General features: G+C 38.6%; 1 protein-coding gene across 1 annotated transcript in view; it reads left to right on the forward strand.

Moving 5' to 3' along the window:
- adamts16 (ADAM metallopeptidase with thrombospondin type 1 motif, 16) overlaps positions 1-19419 on the forward strand; it is a 92909-nt gene extending 73490 nt beyond the window's left edge. Inside the window, exons 19-23 of the mRNA XM_081388156.1 lie at positions 9955-10159; positions 13961-14155; positions 15266-15475; positions 15567-15714; positions 17742-19419. Of these exons, the coding sequence (XP_081244282.1) occupies positions 9955-10159; positions 13961-14155; positions 15266-15475; positions 15567-15714; positions 17742-17857 (874 nt within the window). The 3' untranslated portion in view covers positions 17858-19419. The remainder of the gene's footprint in view (positions 1-9954; positions 10160-13960; positions 14156-15265; positions 15476-15566; positions 15715-17741) is intronic.
- The last annotated feature ends 4450 nt before the right edge of the window (positions 19420-23869 follow it).

The raw sequence follows: 23869 nt of genomic DNA on the forward strand, positions 1-23869 counted from the left end.
TGTCTCACAAGTAATTCCCAATAATGTCCGAAGGCTTGGAAAGGTAGACAAACAGAATGACACTCACACCAGGTCTGCCAAAACTGCCTCCAGTTCAGAGAGCTGGTTACAGCAAAGGCATCTTTACAGTTTAGCTTCCTCTAAGAGACACCTAACGACTGAGAGCTGCTCTTAAAGTATTAAAGTGTCTGAAACTCCTGTAAAAACTAGCAGTGTTTTCTTTGGCAGTGAGATCCGGGTCTTACTCCCCCGTCTCTTATTATTGCTCATCTTCTCAGTTTCTCTCCCATTCTCCCGTATCTTCAGTGTAAGAAGCAGATCACGTGCTATAATCCTGCTAAGCATCTACAGCTGTTTAAACTGATGGAAAAACACTGGTTTGCTTCTCCCGTTTATCCCATCTTATGTCCTGTGCATCTGTAAATAAAATAAAATAATAATAATAATAATAATACATTTTATTTATACAGCATTAAATACATAAAAACAAGGATTTAGATTTACACTAAGGAATAAAATATATAATTTATGTATACTATTCAAAAATAAGTTAATAAGATCTGTACATGTCTCTTATGCTCAGCAAGGCTGCATTTATTTGATCAAAAATACAGTTAAAACAGTAATATTGTGAATTATTGTTAAGGGATAGTTCACCTAAGAATTTTAATTATGTCCCAAACCTGTATAAATGTGTTTCTTCTTTAGTTGAACACAAAAGAAGATATTTATCTCTTTAAGAACATAATTATCCTGCACTTTTGACAGTTGACAGTAGCCACTGACTACCATAGTATTCAGAAGTCAATGGCTACTGTCAACTGTCTGGTTCCCAACAATCTTCAAAATATCTTCTTTTGTGTTTAGCAGAAGAAAGAAGCTCATAGAGGTTTGGAACAACTTGAGGGTGAGAAAATGATGACACAATTTTCATGTTTGGGTGAACTATCCCTTTAAATTAACAGTTTTCTACGTGAATATATTTTAAAGTCCCCCTGTAATCAATAATTGTATCCAGTGGAAAACATTAGTCGTAAAGCTGCACTTTAACACATTCACCTAGAGCAGACCCTGCATCCCATGAACCTACGAGTCTCTCGAGCTCTAGACTTGAGTTTAGTGATTGAAACAAACAGGTCATTTCCCCAGTTCCCCAGAGAACACACTTCATCCATCATTTGCTTGAACTCAAAGCTGATTTGATGCCTGACAAAGAAAGGCATTGCCTTGTAAACATTGTTCAGATGAATTGGTCCACTGATGGGTGTCTGGCAGCTTGGTCTGGGTGTGGTAGGACGTTTGAGCCACGGGGTGAAGGGTCACATTGAACAACTGGCATGTATGGGTTCCTGTCCAGGGTGTACCATACATTACTCAGATGTTGGCATCACCGTTCATCTATTCCTGGGACAGTGACAAAGCTGACCTCATAACCCTGACCCCAATCAGGACCAAATCTGGACAATCATAGTCTAACACAAGAAGGTCATTGGATATGACAATTCGTGACAGGCAGATCCAAGAAACAGCTCTGAAACAAGACTGTGATGCTGATCACCAGAGACACATGAGAGACTGTGTTGCATTCTGTAGGTTTGTTTATGTTTGTTATTGTTGCTTCTATGGCTTTTCGTGATGTTTGATATTCAGATGTCAGAACTGTTATTATTTATTCCACATGATTGTGCAACAACTTGTCTGATTGTGACAGAATAATTTGAGCTGACACAATGCAAATTAGAAATATCCATCTCTGTCTCGACATGCACAGTAATATGGCTAATGCACTGATTTATGATGGAGGATATTGAATATGCAGTGAGCTCATAGGTCTTCAGGAGACGCTGGAGAAACACTCTCATGCTGAGGGTGACGTTCATGCTTAACCTACTGCTGAAAAACGAGGGGTTTCGAAGGATGAGAGCGCTTTCTGCAGGATTACTGTGAGGGTTTTGGTCTCCTGGGAATGATGAGAACCAGACTGGACCAGCTTTAAGCCAGTGGAAGAGTGACACATTAAAGCTCAGAGGAAACTGGCTAATGCAGGACGTGTAATCACATGTCATCCTGCGTGTTTTGAGCTTATTACATGAATAGGTGTTTTTCATCAAATAGTCAGCGAACCTTCGGAAAATGTTGATAATCAAACATTTATTTTTCCTATTCATTTTTTATGAGGTTTGCCATTTTTACATACTTGTTATGAACCTTTTGAGCATAAAAATACTAGGGCTACACCCAAAAAACTAATATTTTGACTCAACAATAAATTAACATTTAGTTTGCATCAATCTTTTTGATGACTTAAATGAGTCACTGGGTTACAAAAGTTGTGTTTCAAAAAGGTATCCTAAATTTAATTGTATGCAGTCAAGAAAGTCAAGACCTCTGAGTTTTGGATCGTCTTAGATATTAAATGTGTTTAGACTAGCGACCTGTTTTGCTGCGTTACACACACACACATTACAGATCTACATGCACTTGTCTACGGCAGCTGGAGAACGGATCTGTCCTGCCCGTGTTTTCAATAACTCGTTGGTGATGATGGACGCACTGCTCTACTGTCAGCAAACGTATCGAACAACATATCAGCAAGTGTTGATGGCTTTAGAGACAGACCTTGCTCTCAGACAGCTCCTCCAATTTATGAAATCATTGACAAAGGATGAAAAGTGCAATCTCCAGTTGGCAACCACCATCTCTAGCAACTGGCAACACCCATAATACCCTATAGCATGGGGTAATCAACAGCCAGCCTGTCGCCATCCATTTTGTGGCCAGCGTCATGCTAAATATGAATGTATTTGTATTATTATTTTCACTCAAAAGTATTTAGAGTGACTTTATGTTTGCATCATTTAAATGCAGTTGACACTCCTGACACTTTGAGGCAGAGTCCTGCACCTGGGCGAACCGTTAATATTGAATCAATTGACATGGGTTGACTGCTGGGACAATAGCTAAGACTATTTCGACTCAATTCGGTACACACTGATAGGCAGCTGCTTACAACAGTCCTGTGCATATTTGTGTTCACGCTCTGAAGATGTCAAAGTTTTCTATTTACAGCATTTTGCAGCATTGAGCAATATAAGTGAAAGCTTCAGTGATTACTGATTTTTTTATCGGGATCGCTCTTTGCTCAGTGCCTGTATATACGTAATCTATTCACAATTTGAATAAAAGTTTTATTTTTTGCACTGTTAAGAGGACCAACAGTCACCTATAGACTGCAGAGTTTCAGGAGAGAGAGATCTGCATTTTAATGCGGGTGTAGTTTGGGTCGCGTACGGAAATAAACTTGTTTTAATGTGGGATAATGGGTCGGATGTTCTGTTAAGTACTGCTGGTGAGGGTTTACCAAACAGGGCCCATGCAGGACTCTGCTTTGCAGTGTTTAAGTGGTCCATGGTCCCCTTAGCAGAATGAAAAACAAAACTTTTATTTAAATTGTGAAGAGAAATATTCAATAGCATAGCCAGAGGGACTAGGAAGCTTAGTGGAGCCGTAAGGACGATAGTCCCAGGTGGAGCCAAAGAGGGGGAGAAGCCAAGGTGGAGCTGACAGGTCGACAAGCCGAGGTGGAGTGATGTGCTCGGAGGCTGGAGGCAGAGTCAAGAGATCCTCTTGACTAGAAGGAACTGGTGACCGGAAGACCTGAGTCGCATCCACGCAGCATAGTGGAGCAAACCAGGGAGGAGCTGAGGACCTGATGGGAACCAGCGGAGACTGGCTGGCTTTGGAAGAGTAGGCGGGAGAGGGAGGGGGATTTCTGGAAAGATAGCAGGGACGGGAGAACCAAGGAAACATCCTCTTCCATTTCCTCATAAATATTTGCAGAGGCCAGCTGCAGCTCACCCTCAATGGCGGGAATGTGGACAGGGAATGTGTGACGTCCTTCTCGATACAGATGGTGAATGCAGACCCGCAGTTTACCAGCACCCACTCCACAAACTCGGCAAATGTCTCTCGAGGACCAACACCGGGCAGGCATGCCTTGGATTGCTTGCTGCGTCTGGTGTAAAGTTCGTAAGGCATGCCAAATGTAAGTCTCTCGTGTGGTCCTTGTGTGTGCAGGATGGTCGGTAAAGTCCATTTCTGTAAGGTCGGTTCTTCTGTCACATTTATACTGTCGTGCACAATGTAGGAGAAATACTCAAATAGTCTTTATTAGACGATCAAAAATCACTCCGAATACAGGAATACATAGGAGATAACACAAACCTGACTAACACGTTAACGAGAACTGACACCAGGAACAAACAAAGGCAACTAGATGTACACAGGTGAACAGAATCTAATAATCAGTGATTAACCATAGAAACAAGCTAGAGAGTGAATGAGTAACCAAGTGAACTAATTATGATCACAGGCAAACTGGAACAGAGCAAACAGAGTGAAAACAAAACCAAAACAGAACATAACAGTATATATGTTACATCAAGCTGTAATTTGTGGTCCTTTGCATTTTATGGCCTCTGAACTTGAGTACCCTGCCCTATAGCATCCTGGCAGTGCATAATCAAGCATCTTTCTCATTTCTTCAGTGTTGGTTCATCAGAGAACTACGGAAGGGCTAAGGGACCATGCATTTTTTTTTTCTTTTTTTTTCTCATGATCTCAACATAACAAAATAGTTTTCTATATAATAAACAAAATAATTTTTATATAATAATAAAATAATGAATAATAATAATAACAAATTATTTTTCATTTTGTTTTGTAAAACTTTATATTTTGTTATTTTATGAATATGTTCATAAATTATGTCATTTTCGACATGATTTGATGACATAAATAAAAGCTTTATTTATTCTCTGTTTTTGTATTTTACTTTTCATTAAATCGTTATTAATCTATAGCCAAAGTGCAGTGCTCCTAATTGTCACCATTATGTTTTATTCATTCAATGACTTTTAGTTTGTATTTCTTCAGTTCATGTCTTCCTTTGTTTGATTTCCCACCACTCTTTAGTTGCTATGGTCACGTCATTATTAGTTCATTTGTTCCAGCTGTGTTCTATTAATTACCTTGTTTAGTTCGCTATAGTTGTACACCTGTGTTCTGTTTTTGTCTAGTCATGTTCACATTTAGTGGTGTTTGTTGGCTTCTGTTGCTGAGTATATATGCATGCTATTAAACTTTGTTGAGAACTTTATTCATCTGTCAACGGGGTCAGGTGTTTATGTCTATACTCAAGATCATGATAAAACAGCTATTTATTATATTGAGATCACAAGAAAAAAGCTTTTGTTATGTCAAGATCACAAGAAAACGAGAAAGAAAAAAAATGATAATGCTTGGCTTCTTAGTGCTTCCATAGAAAGCGGTGTTGGGTGTTTGTAAGATGTGCTTTGTGCTTGAGCCAATTAAGTCGACTGGTCTATCTCTGGATGCATCTGATAAAACCGGTTGCCCTGCACAGAGGTGTTCTTCTAGTCAGAGCTCTAGTGTCCTCTTATGTCAGTCTTCCCAGAAAGTGCTGACTTGGTTCTGTAAATCAATCCGTCCAAACATTGAGTCTTCCTGGGCATTTTGCCCTTAGTGAGAGAACATTAAAGGTGCTCTAAGTCATGTCACGCGTTTTTTAGGCCAAAACATTTTTTGTCACATACCGCAAACATCTCCTCACTATCTGCTAGCTGCCTGTCCCCTGAACACACTGTAAAAAAACGCGGTCTCTGTAGACACCACAGGCTCCACAAACTGCAACAAAAACAAACTGAGCAAAAAACAGAGCGACCCGCAGCACGAAACACAACAAACTGTTCCAGCCAATAACCGACAAGAATGATGTGGGGGTGGGGTTCGGGGGTTAGTGCGCGGATGAGGAGGAGGGAGGGTCTAGCTAGCCTCCGATTTGTTTGACAATAATTCGAATGTCAACAAGAAGAAACGTCTCCCGGGATCGCTTAGACAACCTTTAAGTGAAGACATCCAAAACCAATATGACTGTCTAATACATTTGAATTAAAACCTGCAATTGTCACCATAAAGAGCCATTTACCTGATTTAACCAATTGAAAAAATGAATTTTGTTGGTACATATTAATGTATTTAGGTTTATACAGTGATGTTAAATCATTTTTACTTGAATAAAACTAGTTAATTTAGATGTTATCATTTTTAGGTTACTATTTCAGTGTATAGTGACTGGTGTGTAGCTAAAAACATTTGCGCTCACATACTCTCACAGAGTAGGTTCTGGGGGTTGGGAGACACTTGGCTGTCCAAGGATACAGCGCTGCCAATATTTGCTGTCTATTCCATCATGATGTCACTCTAACAGGTGTTTCAGGCAAGATTGAGCAGTACTGTTAAAATTATGTTTTACTGGGGGTCTTCTCTGTGTCAGTGTTTTTCTACCTCATTAACTGGCCTCTGTAAACACCATTTATTGCCTCACGTTTATCTGATGTCCTGTTTGTTTGGCTTGAACTCTTTGGGTTTACGAGAGGCCAAGGTTAAAAACCTTGCAGACTCAGCACATAATCGCTCTGTTGACATGAAGGACACGCATACAGGCTACACATTAAACACAACCTGGGGGCTAGAACTGAGGCTGTCAATTTAGCCAGAGATGTAGATTACTATGCATTTAATTTATGGTGTAAAGAACAAAACACAAGGAACAGGTAAAATGTTCAAAACAGGGAAACCTATAAACCTGGAACAGAACAGAAAACTGCCAAGAAACTGCCTAAACGGGATGGCACTAGACCCTGAACAAGGGTAACACATGAACTTAAATACAGACAGGGATAAAAGGGCAAACAACCATGACAAGATACACCTGGGATACAATCAATGAAGCTAATAAACAGAGAAAACTACAAACTGACTACAAGCTAAACAGGAACAAAACAGAAACATGAAAGGTTGAGACAACTTGTAAGTTTAAAACTCGATGTAAACTCATTTAGTACTGTTTTCTATTGTTAAACTTATTTTTTGTACAGTAGTACAAAATGTTTTGTTTTTTAAACAAAAAATATGGCAAATTTTGCCCCAATAATATTTAAATAGTTCGCATACAAGTATAGGCTACTAGAACTTTGATTTTAGTATACATAACACATAAAGTATACTGTATATTTTAACTTCACTTAAGGGGTGGTATAATGCCCTTTTCACAAGATGTAAAATAAGTTTTTGATGTCCCCAGATGTGTGTATGTGAAGTTTTAGCTCAAAATACCCCACAGATATTTTTATATAGCATGTTAAAATTGTCACTTTTTGAGGGTTAACATACCATTTTTGTGTCTGTCCCTTTAAATGCAAATGAGCTGCTGCTCCCGGCACATGTCGTGTATTCCCTTCCAGCCGTTTGTTGTAGTCCTTAAAAAAGTGATTTCTTTAAAAGCAAATATCTTCCTTTGCTTTAAACTTTGTGCGTTGTAACTTTGCAGATGTTGTTTATGCTCAAACAGCAACATTACACACTAACTAAAGTTAGGAAACACCCCTTTAAGTTAAATTAACTTTTGTATCTAATGAATAACATTCCCTGATTTATAGGGATAGTTCATCCAGAAATGTCGGTGGGGCCAATCAACTGTTTGCCTACCTATATTCTTCAAAATCTTCCTTTGTGTTCAACAGAGGAGGAAAAAAATCATACAGGTTTGGAACAACTTGAGGGTGAATAAATGATGACAGAATTTTCATTTTTGGGTGAGCTATCCCTTTAAGCGTCCAGAAATCGATATGGTCACGTTCTCATAATCAACCAAAAATTTGAGAATATTGTGATATAAATGTTTGTCTCACTGACTTCAGATAGTTACACTGCTATTACATAAGTAGTCAGTTGTATGTCATCACCTTTATGTAGACAGCATGCACAGACACACTTATGAAGTATTTTAGGGTGCTACATTATTTGATCTTATGTCCTCAGTGCCAGAAGTGTCATGGAGAAGCCATTACATCATGGAAATAGGTGGAGGTTCACATTTAGAGCCTGACATCATTCGAGGTAGAAGGTTAATGTCGTCTTCTTCCACAGAGAGCATCTGTTCTTCTGTGATGTTTTGAAATAACGTTGTTCATTTTTAACATTTGTATTTACATGGAATAAAACTGCTAGATATATAATGCAATAATATAATATAATGTCCCTGTTCAGTCATATTTATGGGACATATAACTAAAGTCTCCTTTGCCAGACGACTTCCCCCAAATAGTGCCAGCTGGACCGTGTGCATTACGGCTCAAATCGCAAACGGTGAAAGCTGAACCCTGGTGAAATCATAGCTGTGTGAATGTTTAATCCAGCTCATAATTAATAAATTCACACAAGCAGGTTTATGGCAACAGAGGCACAAGACCACATATTCCCTATGATTTATTATTAAGTTCCTTTAATTACTACAACCGTCCAGCCGAGGCATTGCCAAATTTACCTTTTAAAGAAGGTCAAATGTCTGATTCCACCATATAAATATCATATGTATTTTAAAGAGCAGAAACTGAGGATGTCATACCGTGTTGAACATCTCCAGTGCTCTTTTAAGATGAAAGCAGATCGGGTCACTGCAGCAATTACATTCATCAGAGCTGTTGCAGCATTCCAGTCAGATGATGTGCTCTGCTATGAGAAATAACGTTTAGGACGGGGGATTTGAGGTTGTTTGGGGAATTCGGGGACAACTGATGAGCTGATGTTTTGACTGGTTGGTTTTGCTGAAAGTCAACAAACCATCCGCTCTTGATAATCAAGGTGTCTCAGTGTTACAACTCGCCTAACCAGAGCTGAGGCTTGTGGGAAAGGACACTGTAGCCACATTCTATGAGTACATTCAGAATAGCATACTACCACTCTATATTTCTCTATGTACAGAATACTGTATCCCACAATGCAATGCACTCAACCTTTTATTTTCAATGTAACGGATGAACCACAGTTTTTATCATCTCCTTTTTGGCCAGTTCTGTTATTGTGAATTAAACCTAAACTATAATTAACTATAATATAGCTAGGGATAAAAAATTCGGGATGTGCTGGAGTAGACTTTACAGAGTGCTTGACTCTTGCATTATCACCTCTTAATGGAAATAAATGTTGTGATGTTATTTCCATCAAGAGGGGCATTCATTTTTGGTCAAGATCTTGTATTGGCAATGCAAGAGTCCAGCACTCTGTGAAGTCTCCTCCAGCACATCCCAAAGACTTTCAATGAATGTAAGGTCTGGACTCATAGGTTCCCATTCATGCGTGAAAATGATTCTTCATGCTCCCTCACAACCATTCTTTCACAATCTGAGCCTGATGAATCTTGACATTGTCATCCTGGAATATGGCCATGATGTGTCTTCCTACATGGTTGTTTAAGAAATGAAAAGCTACACACTCCATCAATTAGGGTTAGAAGAACTTTTGAAAGCCTCTAAGTGCCATCTGAAAATTTCTTCTAGAATGGTCATTTTTATCAAGCTTGTATATTTAAGTTCAGTAATTTAATGACAATTAATAGGCAATTTTCATTGCCATTAAGTGAAATTACTGAACTTAAATATACAAGCTTGATAAAAATGATCGTTCTAGAATAAAATGTCAGATGGCATTTAGAGGCTTATGCATCTGAACTCTTCATATATTTATATATATTTATATATACAAGTTTGTATGATGGAGACATAAAAATGTATTGCATAGCAAATATGACCCAGATTACTGTTTAAATGCTTATCATAATGTGTTTGATTTGGCTTTTTTTAATTTTTTTTATAGTAAGCCATATACAATATTCAGTATAACTGAGCAGCATGTAGTATGCAGTACACTAGTACTTCATTGCCTTTGCCTCAGTGGAAAAGGAATGCTCTGGGAAAGCTTGGGTTGAACTGAGCACATGTGATAAGTATTAGTGATTCTTTGTATCGACAAAGAACTCTTTCTAGATGTAAATAACTTATAAAAATATCTTGTGCGTGCTGTTGTGTACCACAGCTGGAGTGTGGAGGACTGGGGTGTGTGCAGTCGCAGCTGTGGATCTGGAGAGCAGATCAGACAGGTGCGCTGTCTTCAGAAAACAGGCCCTGATCTGGTGGACACAGTGACTGATGGCCAGTGTGCACAACCACCGCCGTCTCGCAGACAGACCTGCAACACACACACCTGCCCACCGGTCTGGAGCACTGGACCCTGGTCTCAGGTTAGTGATCACTCACACAACTCTGTGACAATCAACAATGCATCATATGTCTACATAGGCAACAACCTTTCTATTTAAAGTGACAAATGCTCTACATAACAAATACTTGCTAAGCTACTGGTAATGGTAGCTAAAAAGCTAAGCTAAGCTTATTGTGTGAAATATTAAAGAATTTTCTTCAAATAAAAGCTATTATTTTCAGGGTCAGTTTGACCCGAAGACATTTTTGAGTTGTCAGAAATACTGGTTAACTTGTTTCTTGTAGTTGTGTGACTATTTCTCATTTAGGTTCATGAGCATGCCTGCAAAGTTCCGATGCTCTGTGATGTGGAATGTGTGTACGGTGTATTTATTACAGTCTTGTATTATTGTTCTCGATAATCTCGATCTGCGTCACACATCATTTTTGGATTTTACTATACATGCAACCTCTGACAGACACAAGACCCAAAAGACAAAGATTTATTGGCAAATATTAACATGGATATCCCCGATGTCCACCTCCTCCTGGTGGAACAGAGGGATCACTCCCTCAAGGATTGTGGAGGACTGAGTATGTTGAGTAGGTGCTGGTGCAGTGTGACTCACCTTTTCCCATTAGCCTCGCTGACAAGGAAAACGCTAGACCCATTTGCAATGGAGCCAGAGCCCACCACTGAATTGAAGCTGAGCCCACCACGAAGATCGAGCCAGCTGTTTTTGTCCCAGAACCCGAGCCCAACACGAAGTCTGTACAGGTGTGCAAGCCGGCGACAACGTGCATCACAGAGGGCATTTTAATGGAGTTTGAAGGGAATTAATTGGAGCCCCACCCACACTCCCAAGGCTTAGGTGCGTACACAATGCTGGGTCTCAACAGAACTGTTATTTAGTGAGCTAGATGAGGTAATCTCTGGTCTTCAGTCACAACTGTTCCCATCCAGTTCCAAGTCATCTCACTCATTGCTGGATATGGCCAGTTCCAAGTTGTCACTGGTTGAGCCCAGCTCCAAGTAATCGTTGGTTGGGCCTAGCTCCAAGTTGTTTTATTTGTCCAACACCAAGTCTTCGTCGTCCGGGGCTTCTCGGTCATCAGCTCCACCTTGGCCTGTGGATCCCTCATCTCCACCTCTAACCTTTGGGCCCCAGACTCCACCTCGGCCCTCCGGCCTGTCGGCTTTGCCTTGGTTTCGACGCTTCCCCTTGGTTTCGACGCTCCCCCGGCTCCATTGTCAACTGCCTTCCGTCAGGCAACGCCGGGCTCCCTCGTCCCTCTGGCTCCACCTTGGTCCATGTCACTCTGGCTCCGCCTCAGACTTCCAAGTCAGCAGTTGCACCTCGACCCTCCACCTCTCTGGCTCCGGCGGGGTCCTCCTTCCCTCCAGTTCCACCATTGTCATCACTCCCACTGTTTCTGCCCTGGTCTGTCTAGGGTTGTGCCGATAGACGATAGTATCGTGTATCGACGATAGACAGAGATATCGCCGATGGCAGATGCCTTTGACGATATCAATACGATAATTGGCTCGTTTTCCTATTAATGTATTAAATCATTATTATTATTATGAAGCTAGTATAGTTACAATTATATTTGCCTTGCCTAAATTCATAACAATAACCACACTTGCGACATCACATAACCACACATGCGACGTCACCGACGCGCGCGTATGAGTTGACTCCTCAAAGAAAATATTTTTAAAACAGACAAAAAAAAACTACATCCCACAACGAAATTTAATTGCAAGGTGATCCATTCACAAATTGCCAAGAGTGCTTGTTTTAACAGACGCATTATTCTTATACAGAGCCAAGATGAAGACGCGGCATCGTTGTTCGTCAGTATTTTGTTTCCATAGCACATTAACAAAATATTTAATGACAGTAAAAACACTAAAAACAGTACAATTACAAAATATTAATTATAATAATAATATCAATAAAATTATATAGGCCGCCTAGGCCTAATAAAGTTACACGAAGCATCTGTTGAACTCTGCCTGTGAAAATCACAAGCAACTTCAAACTTGTTTAACAAGAAATATTCTTCTATTTTTTTCACTGTCAATAATGTAAGTCCACAAGAGAAATATTAAGCCAGTAAATTAAGATGCTGTAGCCTACCGTTATATCCACCGTCGTCTCTGAGAGAACGCGCCGTTAATGCAGTGAAAGCGCAGTCCGTTTCTGCTTTCACTTTCAGGGAATGAGCGCGTTTACATGCACGTTATTAACTCGATTATGCTGAATAAACTGACAATGCATGTGGTCATGTAAACGGATTAACCCATTTTCCTTTATCAGAGTCAAGTCATAAGTAAGTACCGATCGACTTTTAGATTTTTGCCTCTGATTTCTCCCGGCATTTAAAACCCGCGTTATTTGGGCTTATTGAAGTGCGGTGCGCATAAGTGAAGTGCATCCAGACAGAGGAGGACATATCGCAGACTCCGACTCTTTCTTGACCCAATAAATTAAAACGTGTTCTCATGATCTCGTGCAGAAGCAGCCTACAGTCAAAATGCTGCATCTGTAACGGCATGAGAGGATAATGTGTGTCCGTAAATTTCCCGCTGACATGTTGAAATATACAAGAATGGTCAGATACAAGAATGATTAGGATCTTTTTTTTTTTTTACCTCACTATACCAGGAAATAACCTGATTTAGCCTATTAATAAACACTCCACCTTTGCTAGCAAAATAGAAAAAGATTCTCATTTAAAACGAAGTAATAAAACAAGCAAATTGATGAGTAAATAAGCAAGTTAATAATCAAATAAGTAAGCCCCGCCCCCCTCACGATAATATCGTGTATCGCCGATCACACAGGCTGACGATAGGACGATATGAAAATGGAGCATATCGCGCAACCCTAGGTCTGTCAAGCCCAGGCCTCCACATCGGTCACGCCCGCCTGCAGCTCCACCGTGGCCATGTGTCATCCTGGGTCTTCGGCTCTGCCTGGGTCTCCACCTTCACAGTCTCCACCTCATTCATTCATTAATCTCCCTGGTTCCACCCAGCCTATCTATCAAGGCTCAACTATGGCTCCTCCCTCCATCGGCCCCTCCATGGACCTTCATCCTGTCATGGCTCTGGGTCATCCTCCTGCTCCTCCTGTCTTGTTTCTTCTGTCTTCGCCCTGGCTCCTCCCACCACCGTCTCCTCTCTGGCCGTCGTCTCCTTGGTGTCTTCCTCTGCCCTGCTACTCATCCTCCTACAGAGCCCCCTCTCTCCCTATTAGGCTGGACCATGGTTACAGCGCAAGGATGCGCTTTCTTGGGGACTCATCTTGGTTTTTATTAGTCTCTTAATAAAGTCTTATATTATCATTTATTCTTTGGATTTTTCTATACACACAACCCCTGACACTCAGAAGGTATAAACATTTTTGCATTTTGCAGATGCTTTTATTAGAAGAAATGTTTTTTTTTAAGATCATGCATGTGAATTTTGCTGAGAATCCGACCCATGATCTTGGCATTGCTAGCCCCATGCTCTATTTGAGCTTCAAGAAGTTGTTGATTTTCCCTCATTTAAAATTTTTAAAAATTAATAATTTAACACCTTTTCAGAGTTTTAAATGAAAGACTATGAGTAGCCTATTTATAAACATAAAAATGGGTTACCTCGTAAGGGTCAACATGGCTTGCTGTGAATAGTACATTTTCATACATAGTCATACATCCGAAACTGAACACTTTAACTTTGTGCAATGCTGCATTTCCAGCCAGCAGAACATTAAAAAACACCTTTAATTCTACAGTTAAATCTTCACTAAGGAACATTGTCTGACATTACGGGTGAATCTTTTTCCCAGTGTTCTCGTAAATGTGGCAAGGGAGTGATGAAGAGAGCGGTGGCGTGTGTTAGCAGTGACTCTAGTTCTTACACCCGCGTGCTGCCGGACGCTTCATGTGCCGCTCTGCCCAAACCCAGCAGCCAAGAAACCTGCATGATCAAACGCTGCCACAAACAACGCAAGGCCCAGTGGTTCGTCTCCACCTGGCAAACGGTAAAACCCTCAGCAGGAGACTTGCACTACATTGTGATAGAGTGGGGTGATGTGGAGTAGTGATAAAGCCAATATTTAATGTATTAACAAAATGGTTTTGAGTTCAAACCCCATGGGTGATGCATGAACTTTTACCATTATGATGCAGACATTTAAAGGAATAGTTCACTCAGAGTGACATTTTCATTATTTACTCACCCTCATGTCTGGTTTTCTGACATATTAATTGATTAAGACATAATACAGTTTTGGGGTGAACTGCTCCTTTAACCCTGCTCTGCTCCAGATATATTGACCTTGTAATATGAGTACTTTAAGTCCCTTTGGGTAAAAGCATCTGATAACCCTTGTGAAAAAAAAAAGAAGAAAGGTACTTATACGAAACAATGTACTTTAAAGGATTATACTTAAGTGTTAACTGAATGTAATGTTTTCGGACACTTAAATGAATATTTATTGCAATCAAATTAATGTTTATTGTTGAAAATGTATATTAAATTTATATTCAACTATTTTACAGTGTCTTTGTTACACATCACATGTACTTAGTAATTTTACTAACCTTAAACCAAACCCTAACCCTATAATCAGTACACTGTAAAAAATAATTTTTTGATTTTAGTTAACTAAAATTTATTTACTGTTTTTATCAAATTGATTTGTCCAATGTATATGAAATGACAAAAAATAAAACTCAAAAAGCCTGTGAAAAAAATTAACTAAATATTGATTTGAGATTTTTTTACAGTGTACATGTTAATTGATATTACTCAGTACATAAATGTATAATCACACTGTAACTAAGGCACCTTCTCTGATACAGTGTAATTATACATTTAAGTACTGAGTAATATTAATTAACTGCATGTACTTACTATCGGGTTAGGGTAGGATTAGGGTTTGGTTTAGGCTTAGTTGAATGTAATTATGCCTAATTTATGGTTATTACTATAGTAAATAAATATAACGTGTAACAAGGACCCTTTTTTTAAATATATATATATATATATTTGTAAGATTTGAAGTACACTACAAGTGCACATGCTGTACAATTAAGCACATGTTTTTGGGTTGAATGAGGTCTGTGATATTCTCTCTTTCTCTCCGCAGTGTTCGGTGTCATGTGGAAAGGGGCTTCAGCTGCGTGTCGTGAAGTGCGCAGAGAAGGATGTGGCAGGAAAATATAGAGAACTGTCACCCAAAAAGTGTCAGAATGTGCCCAAACCCTCCATGGAGCTCCAGAGATCCTGCGTCCTGCCAGACTGTCCCGTCCTCTCTCCTCACAGCAGACCAGACTGGTACTCTTCACCGTGGTCCCAGGCAGGTCTCCAGCCACACATCATGAGCTCAGCAGGAAGAGTAGGATGCTTGATTTTGATCTTGGCATGCCGTGTTTTGTGTTTGTCTGCAGTGTACGGTGTCGTGTGGTGGAGGGGTTCAGGTGCGCTCAGTGCAGTGTCTTGTTCATGGGCGTCCCTCCTCTGGGTGTGTCCTGCAGATGAAGCCAGTGATGTCCCAGGCCTGTAACACTGCATTCTGCCCCCAGCCAGAGAAGAAAGGTCTGTCATGAGCTATGATATTAGTTGAGTTATGCAATAAAAATTCTTTTGAGCAAAAAGTTGTTAAAATTTTAATATTTTTATTATTATGCATGTCAGTAAATTATAATAATAATTGATTAATATCAGGATATTTTTGTAGTTAATGTGATTAAAATGTTTAATTTACTGATGATTATATATATATATATATATATATATATATATATATGTGTGTGTGTGTGTGTGTGTGTGTGTGTGTGTGTGTGTGTGTATATATATAGTAGTATTTAAGTACTAAAATTACTAAAATTAAAATAAATTAAATCTAAAAAAACAAAAATTACAAACGCACATATAATTACTAAACTTAAAACTAAAAATATACAAATAAAAGCTGATTTACAATATTAATAAATAGTGTATATATAATAGTATACAAATGACACGTTTGCACATATTTGTTGTCTTATTTGTTGATAAATTAATTAATTATATTAATTAAAGGAATATAATAGTGTCCAAAACCCTTTATGCTGGGTTTGTGTACGTTTTGACCATTTCATTTCCTATTTGGAAAGTAAGAACCTGAAAGAAAAAGACAACTTGTAACTTTATTTTAAGGTGACGTAATTATAAATTACTACATGTATTTACTATAGTAATAACAGCAAGGTATGCATAATTACATGTAACTAACCCTAAACCAAACCCTAACCACAACTCTATAGTACTGTAAGTATACAGTATGTAGTTAATAAATATTACTCTGTAATAATTTGATTAAGTACAATGTAACTACGTCACCTTAAAATAAAGGGTTACACTTTATTTTACGGTGTCATTGTTTATATATTTAAGTACTGAGTAATATTAATTAACTACATGTACTTACTATAGAGTTAGGGTAGGATTAGGGTTTGGTTTGGTTTGGTTTAGGGTTAGTTGCATGTAATTATGCATAATTAACTGTTAATACTAGTGTAAGTACATGTAACAAGGACACTGTAAAATAAAGTGTTACAAAATAAAGTGTAACCCAACTTTTTTTTCTGTCGCTTTGTTTAGTTTACCCAAAAATGAAAGTTTTGTCATCATTTACTCGCCCTCATGTCGTTATAAGACTTTCATCACTTTTCATCTTCAAAACACTAATGAAGATCTTTTTGATGAAATCTGAGAGCTTTCTGTCCCTCCATTGACAGCTACACAACTACCACTTTGACGCTTTAAGTCCAAATTTTGTGAAGAGACTCGTTCACTTTATATGAAAATATTTAATTTAGGCTTTTATTCACATATAAACATTAATAAGTGACCATAAACATTCTCGCTGAAGCTCAAACGTGATGCGTAACGCATGAGAATGAACCTCATTGGTTCTCGAACGTCAAGCGAACATGCTTGAGCCTTAGTTTATCATATCTGATCTGTGCATTGATGAATGTTTATATGTAAATAAAAGCCTAAATTAAATCTGTTCATCATATAAAGTGATCGTGTCTCTTCAGAAGATTTGGACTGAACTGCTCAATTCACATGGATTAGTTTTTTAACCCCCTGGGGTCGGCGCGATAGGCTCGTTTTTTTCCGTATGAGTGCAAAAAAAATTTTTTTTAAATTTATTAATTTTTATCTTATATACAAATGTCAGGGCTTGTCAGAACATCTCAAGGACCCCAAAAACACCCCAGACCCCAGAGGGTTAACTGCTCTGGACTAAAGTCTTAAGGGTTTGAAACAACATGAGGGTGGGTAATTGATGACAATTTTTGGGTGAACTCACCTTTATATATGAGCAAAAACAAAGTTTGGCTCGATATATCCTTTTTACACATGTGGGCAACCCCTTTCATCTGATTGGTCGGAACGTCCTTTCCTTTTTCGTTAGTCCTTTTCAAATAGAAAATGAAATAGTCAAAATGTACACAAACCTTGCTGGAATTGGCTATTCTGTTTTTTTTTTTATTTTTGTTTTTTTTATTCATTATTAGGCTGAATAAGACATTTATCTTGCTACATTGTAACATCAATGTCTCCCTGTGCAGATGTGATCTGTAAAGATCATTTCAACTGGTGTTATCTGGTGCCTCAGCACGGCGTTTGCAATCACAAGTTCTATGGGAAGCAATGCTGCAAGTCCTGCTCACACACAAACCCGTGAGAACTTCTGCTCTAGATGTTTGACCGTGACCTTCTGAGCCCTCGCAGGAGCAGAGTGATGCCCGCTCTAGTGCTGTGTTGAACATGTACTGAACAAAGACATTATTAAGGACTCAAAGTGGCTTGTTTGTCTGGGACTTCAGTGGAGAATGACACGGCCTGCTGATGACAGCGAGACTGCAAGTGTGTCTGCAGGAAATTACATCATCGACAAAGCCCTATGGAGGAGATACCGTGTCAGTGAGGGTGTGAGGACCCCTTTCATTGTGTTTCACACAACTTCAAATGATCAGGAACAAAACATATCAGAATGCTTTGCGTCCAGATATAGACTAGACTGATTCCGTGTGGCAAAATACATGGACATGTGATATGTTTTTTTCAGGAACATGCTTCATAATCTCATATGAAACACATAAACTGGCTTAATGCGTTTTATGGTGGCAGCAGAAAGAATATGTGACCCTGGACCACAAAACCAGTCTTATGTGTATTTTTTTTTTAAATTGAGATATATGCATCATCTGAAAGCTGAATAAATAATATTTCCATTGATGTGTGGTTTATTAGGATAGGACAATAATTGGCCGAGATACAACTTTTGTAAATCTGGAATCTGAGGGTGCAGAAAAATCGAAACATTGAGAAAATCTCCTTTAAAGTTGTCCATTTCTATTGGCGATAGTGCTGCATCCATTCACAAAAATAAACGTTTTATATATTTAAGGTGGGAAATTTACAAAATATCTTCATGGAACATGATCTTTACTTAATATCCTAATGATTTTTGGCATAAAAGAAAAATCTATCATTTTGACCCATACAATGTTTTGTTGGCTATTGCCACAAATATACCCGTGCAACATAAGACTGGTTTTGTGATCCAGGGTCACATATGGCGTCATGTAGTAGAGCTACATTCATTTTTGGTGCTATATGTTGATATTAATGGCAGCCGAGCAGCTGATACATAACAGAGGTGTTAAATTAACATGAAAATGAATTAGTGCTTTTGTATGATTGATATTAATTTTCTTATTTATTAACAATACTGAAATATACCGGAATGATATTCTGCTGTAATATTGTCTTATATTGCTTTTATTTTCCTGTTTAACTTTGGGTATAGTTGCACAATTGTTTTAAAAATGTTTTATCGTGCTTTCACAGTACTGTTTCGTATTTGGGGTTTATTATTTTCGAGGAAAACAAAATGGAAATGAAACTAATGGGCATGAATTTAATGAACTGTAAGAAGTGTCGCATTTAACGAAGTCAGCTCTCTTCGTGGGATGTTTTTAGCAACCACACGACTGCCAAGAACTCTAAATCTGTCCTTGGTCTGATGAAGAGAAATGCACATGAACGGCTCCGGCATTTCACATATGGGTTTTTGCATCGCACAAATTACTTCCATCATTTACAATATCTGCATTTGTTGTACAACAGCAGTAGATGAATGTAATCGCTCATCCACAATGAATGTTATTCTGAAGAGTGGACGGAGGATTTGTTATAAATGGCAGTCCTTATTAAACGTGGCACGTGTCATATTGCCATCACATTAGAGGCTGTGTTGTCTTTCTCTCTTGGCCGTAGGAAGCAGATATGTAGATCGCTCGTGATCCGGCTTCGCTAACGCTGAGTCAGAGCTTTTTCTTGTTCTTCATATGCGCTATTGTTTCCAGATGGAGTCAGACGAGGCCACTGGAGCGCGTTCAGGAACTAATATGACTTGTGAGCTTTTCACCGACTTTTAACGCACAGCTCTGTGAAGACTTTAGCAGAAAACACATACATCACTTCATGTTATTAATGTCTCAAGACATTCGGTAAGACTTAAACCATGTTTTAGTCTTTTGAAAGTTTAGATGAATGTTCAGAATATGGAGCTGCTGAGGCAAGAACAACTGCTGCTATCACTCAAGAACAGGGTTAGTGATCGGCACAAACCATTAACGCTACCTATCGGACCTATTAAACCACACCGTTCGTGCTGCAGACATGAGGTGTGCTGTTACTTTTTAAAGCATTCTGAACTATTAAAGTGTTGATGATGGAAAATGATGGAAAGTCTTTGCAAAACTTACTTAAGTGTTGTTAAATAAGTACAATTTAAAACTCAGAATTTAAAAAAATCAGAAAGCTTTCACTGCTTTTTGCATACTGTGTAGCAGGAGAGCATGCTCATTTCCAGAAATCAAGCACTCAAAACCCCCTATCTCAGTGGTTAGGGGGTCTTAATTCTTGACAGGATCACTGAAAAAAAACCCCATAAATAAATAAATAAATAAATAAATAAATAAATATTCAGTTCTTAAAACTTGTGGAATCTTTAAATGAAATTATTGTATGTTTGATTGTAATTGTTTTTCCATTTACAGAAACTGGGAGTGTCATACCACGTGTTAAACACACTATAGCAACAGCATAGCAACACCCTATCATTGTGGTTGCAGGTTCTGCATGCGCAATCATGTTCACAGTTTCTTCTGTGAATTTAAAATGTAGTTATTGTTTATTATTATTACAAAGAAGAAAAGAACACATCAAAACACATTTTAATGGAGTATGGGGTCACCCAGTGGCTATTTTTGGTACAGTACTTATCTGACGGTCATCAATTTGTAGCAGTAAATGAGTTAAAAGAGGTAGGCCTATATCGATCACAAGTTCAGAATGGAGTACCACAAGGCTTAGAACTAGGACTGTTGCATGCTACCCTTGGGAGATATCATTAGGAAGCATGGCATTCGTTTTCACTGTTATGCTGATGATACTCAGCTCTAGATTTCGTTGCGGTCTGATGAAACATACCAATTGACAAAACTAACGGAAAGCATAGTTGATATAAAAATTCTGACAAACAAGGTTTTAATTATTGGAACAAAAACCTCTGCATGAAATAACCTAGTATACTGTCCTTAACTCTTGATGGCTGCTCTTTCAAGTCTTCGTCGTCAGTGAGGAGGGTGTGATCTTTGATAGCAGTCTTTCATTTGAAATCTACATTTCTAACATTTGGAAAATCACATTTTTCCATCTTACAAATATATCTAAATTATGACGTGCTTTCATTGACAAATGCGAAACAGATAATGCGTTCAAGGCTAGATTATTTAAATGCTCTACTGGGTGGTTGCCCTGCACGCTTAATAAACAAACTCCAGCTGGTCCAAAACGCAGCAGCTCGAGTTCTTACTAGAACCAGGAAGTATGACCATATTAGCCCCATTCTGTCAACACTGCATTGGCTCCCTATTGAACATTTTACATGCATACATTTTAAAATCTTGCTAATTGCTTATAAAGCCCTGAATGGTTTAACTCCTCAGCACTTATAGCATTATAGTCCTTCACGCCCACCGTGATTTAAAAATTCTGGCCGGTTGATAATACCTACAATTTCAAAATCGACTGTGAGCATTAGATCCTCTTCCTATTTAGCCCACAAACTCTGGAACAGTCTTCCTAGTGTTGTATGGGAGGCAGACACACTCTGTCAGTTTAATCTAGATTTACAACCCATCTCCTTTACCTGGCATACACAACACACTTTTACATTTCAATCATTTCAAATCCCTTAAAGGATTGTTATGCTGCATAAATTAGGTCAATAGGAACCAGGAACACTTCCCATTACATTTGATGTACTTGTTACATCGTAAGAAGAATGACATCTACGCTAACATTAGTCTATCTGTGTCATTCTTATCCTGAGGTTACCGCAGTCAGACGGATCCGGTCCGTATCCAGACCAGATGGTGAATGTGCACCCAGAGACAACCACAACAGCCCTGAATGTCAGCAGAGACCATGACAACTAGATTATCCTTAGAGACAAACAGCCTGTGAAGAACTTGTCAACTAGAAATCATGAGAAGTCCTCTGACCCTATGGCTAGCTTCAACTTCTCCTCCCTCCATATGCCCGTGTGATGTCTCACAATCCTCAAGGAACTGGATGAAATATCCTGAATGATATCAATACACAATCTGACTTGTGATGCAGCCTGGAATTAATCCACACCATGCTCGTTCGTCTGGCCAGAGGAGAAGTGGTCCACCGACTATAGCCTGATTTCTCCCAAGGTTTTTGTCTCCTTTTTTTTTGTCATACGATGGAGTTTGGGTTACTTGCCATTATAACCTTTTGGCTTTCTTAGTTGTGGACACTTAATATTCAGCAATATTATTGATTTAAACGCACTGACACTATTGGATGAAAACTGGAATGAGCTGGATGAGGACATCACTGTTTTCTCCAGAGTTTCTTTATAGATTAATTTAATTCATTCCATAATTGATGAACTTTACACAGTTATTGAACTGAACTAAATTGAATAAAACAGAATTGAATTCTGTTTGTATCAATGTATCAATGTTTGAAACTATCTGTATTGTGAAAGTAAAACCAGCAGGAGGTGGGGGCAAGTCACTTGCTGCGTCCCAATTCCCCTACTTATACTATACCCTAAAAGTATGTACTGTTTTTGTGAAGAAAAAGTACATACTTTGAGTGTGTAGCAGAAAAGTAGGCAAGCTTTGACATACTTCATCATAATTGCGTCTTTAACAAATTGCTTTGTTGCTTAGTTATGTGCATCCTGTCACTATTTAAACTGCCCTTCCAATCATCTGTCACAGTTAAAATCCTCCCATTCAATTTAATTTAATTTCCTACTATTTCGGAGAGAAATGTAGTCGCACGTTGATCTGCCAGTCGTGGGTCTTTCATGCGGAGACTCTCCTCATGTGTTTGCAATTAGCATAATGATGCATTTAAAAGTTAATGACCAAACCTATCTTTACAAAAGTTCACAATGCTGTTGTTGATGTGGATAACACTTAATGAATATCTTTTCGTCAGGTTAGATACGAATTATTTTAAACCTACTTGCACATCCGACTCGCACATCCGCTATGTTTATAGTTTTTTCGAATTAATCAAATCCTCGTCCAGCGCGCAATGGGTTGTGGGCAATATTAGCTGTTAGAGTGCGCTTGGATCTGCACTTCGGATTCTAACCAGAAAAAGTAGACCATCCGAGTATCTTTGGAATACTCATTTCAACATACTGTGATTTGGGACAAACTAATTCTAATTTCGAATACTATTTAAGACGGATAGTATGCTAATTGGGACATACCAATGAGTGAGACATTGAGTCATTCATTTAAATGATTCATTCAAACGTCAGATTTAGTCAGGAAGGAATCAAGCAACAGTCTTTATGGATCAGTCATTGAATCATTGACCCAATTCGTTAAAAAACGCAGTGTTGATCAGGAATACAACGGTTCTGCTGTGACTCTGTTTAGAACTATTTTCAGTGGTGGAATAGAACAAAAACAGTCGATATTGATAATATTGTGTCTAAAATATATTAGCCTATTTTTTTTTTTTTTACATTAATTTATCTATTAATTATGTTCCATGGGAACAAGTATAAAATAGTGATGATCTTCAAAGGAGGACAATTGAGCTGAAGGCTGCACCGGTAGGCAGATATGGCTAATTTGAACCGCACTGTCCAACCTAAAATGCATACCATATATGCACTTACTCAAGAGAAATTAGAGCTCAGATAACAGTTCATCCATGAGAATCAAATCCAGAAGTAGAAATGAACATGGTTACATGACAATCTCACAAACAACACACCAGTTCAGCAAGAGTGACATGGGAGGAAATGAATGAGAAACCGAGAGCTGATTTACGGCTGGTCAGCTGTGGCAGTGTGATGTGCTCATTTGGTTCTGCATGTGTTCTTGGTCCTGGTGAAGATGATCTCACCAACCTTTTTGAATCCCTCATCAGACACGGACAATGTCAAATTAGTTAAACCCTGTGGATGTGTTTCCACCATGCATACGTTTAGCATGGAACTAAACAACAACATATGGATTGGCAAGAACATTCAGTCCCACTTTATATTGTGGCCTTAATACCTGTGAACTTACATGGTAACTAGATGTGTACATAGTATGTAACTACAGTGTAAGTACACATT

This window comes from Scardinius erythrophthalmus (genome assembly GCF_964197995.2).
Source record: "Scardinius erythrophthalmus genome assembly, chromosome: 16".
Classification (NCBI taxonomy): Eukaryota; Metazoa; Chordata; class Actinopteri; order Cypriniformes; family Leuciscidae; genus Scardinius; species Scardinius erythrophthalmus.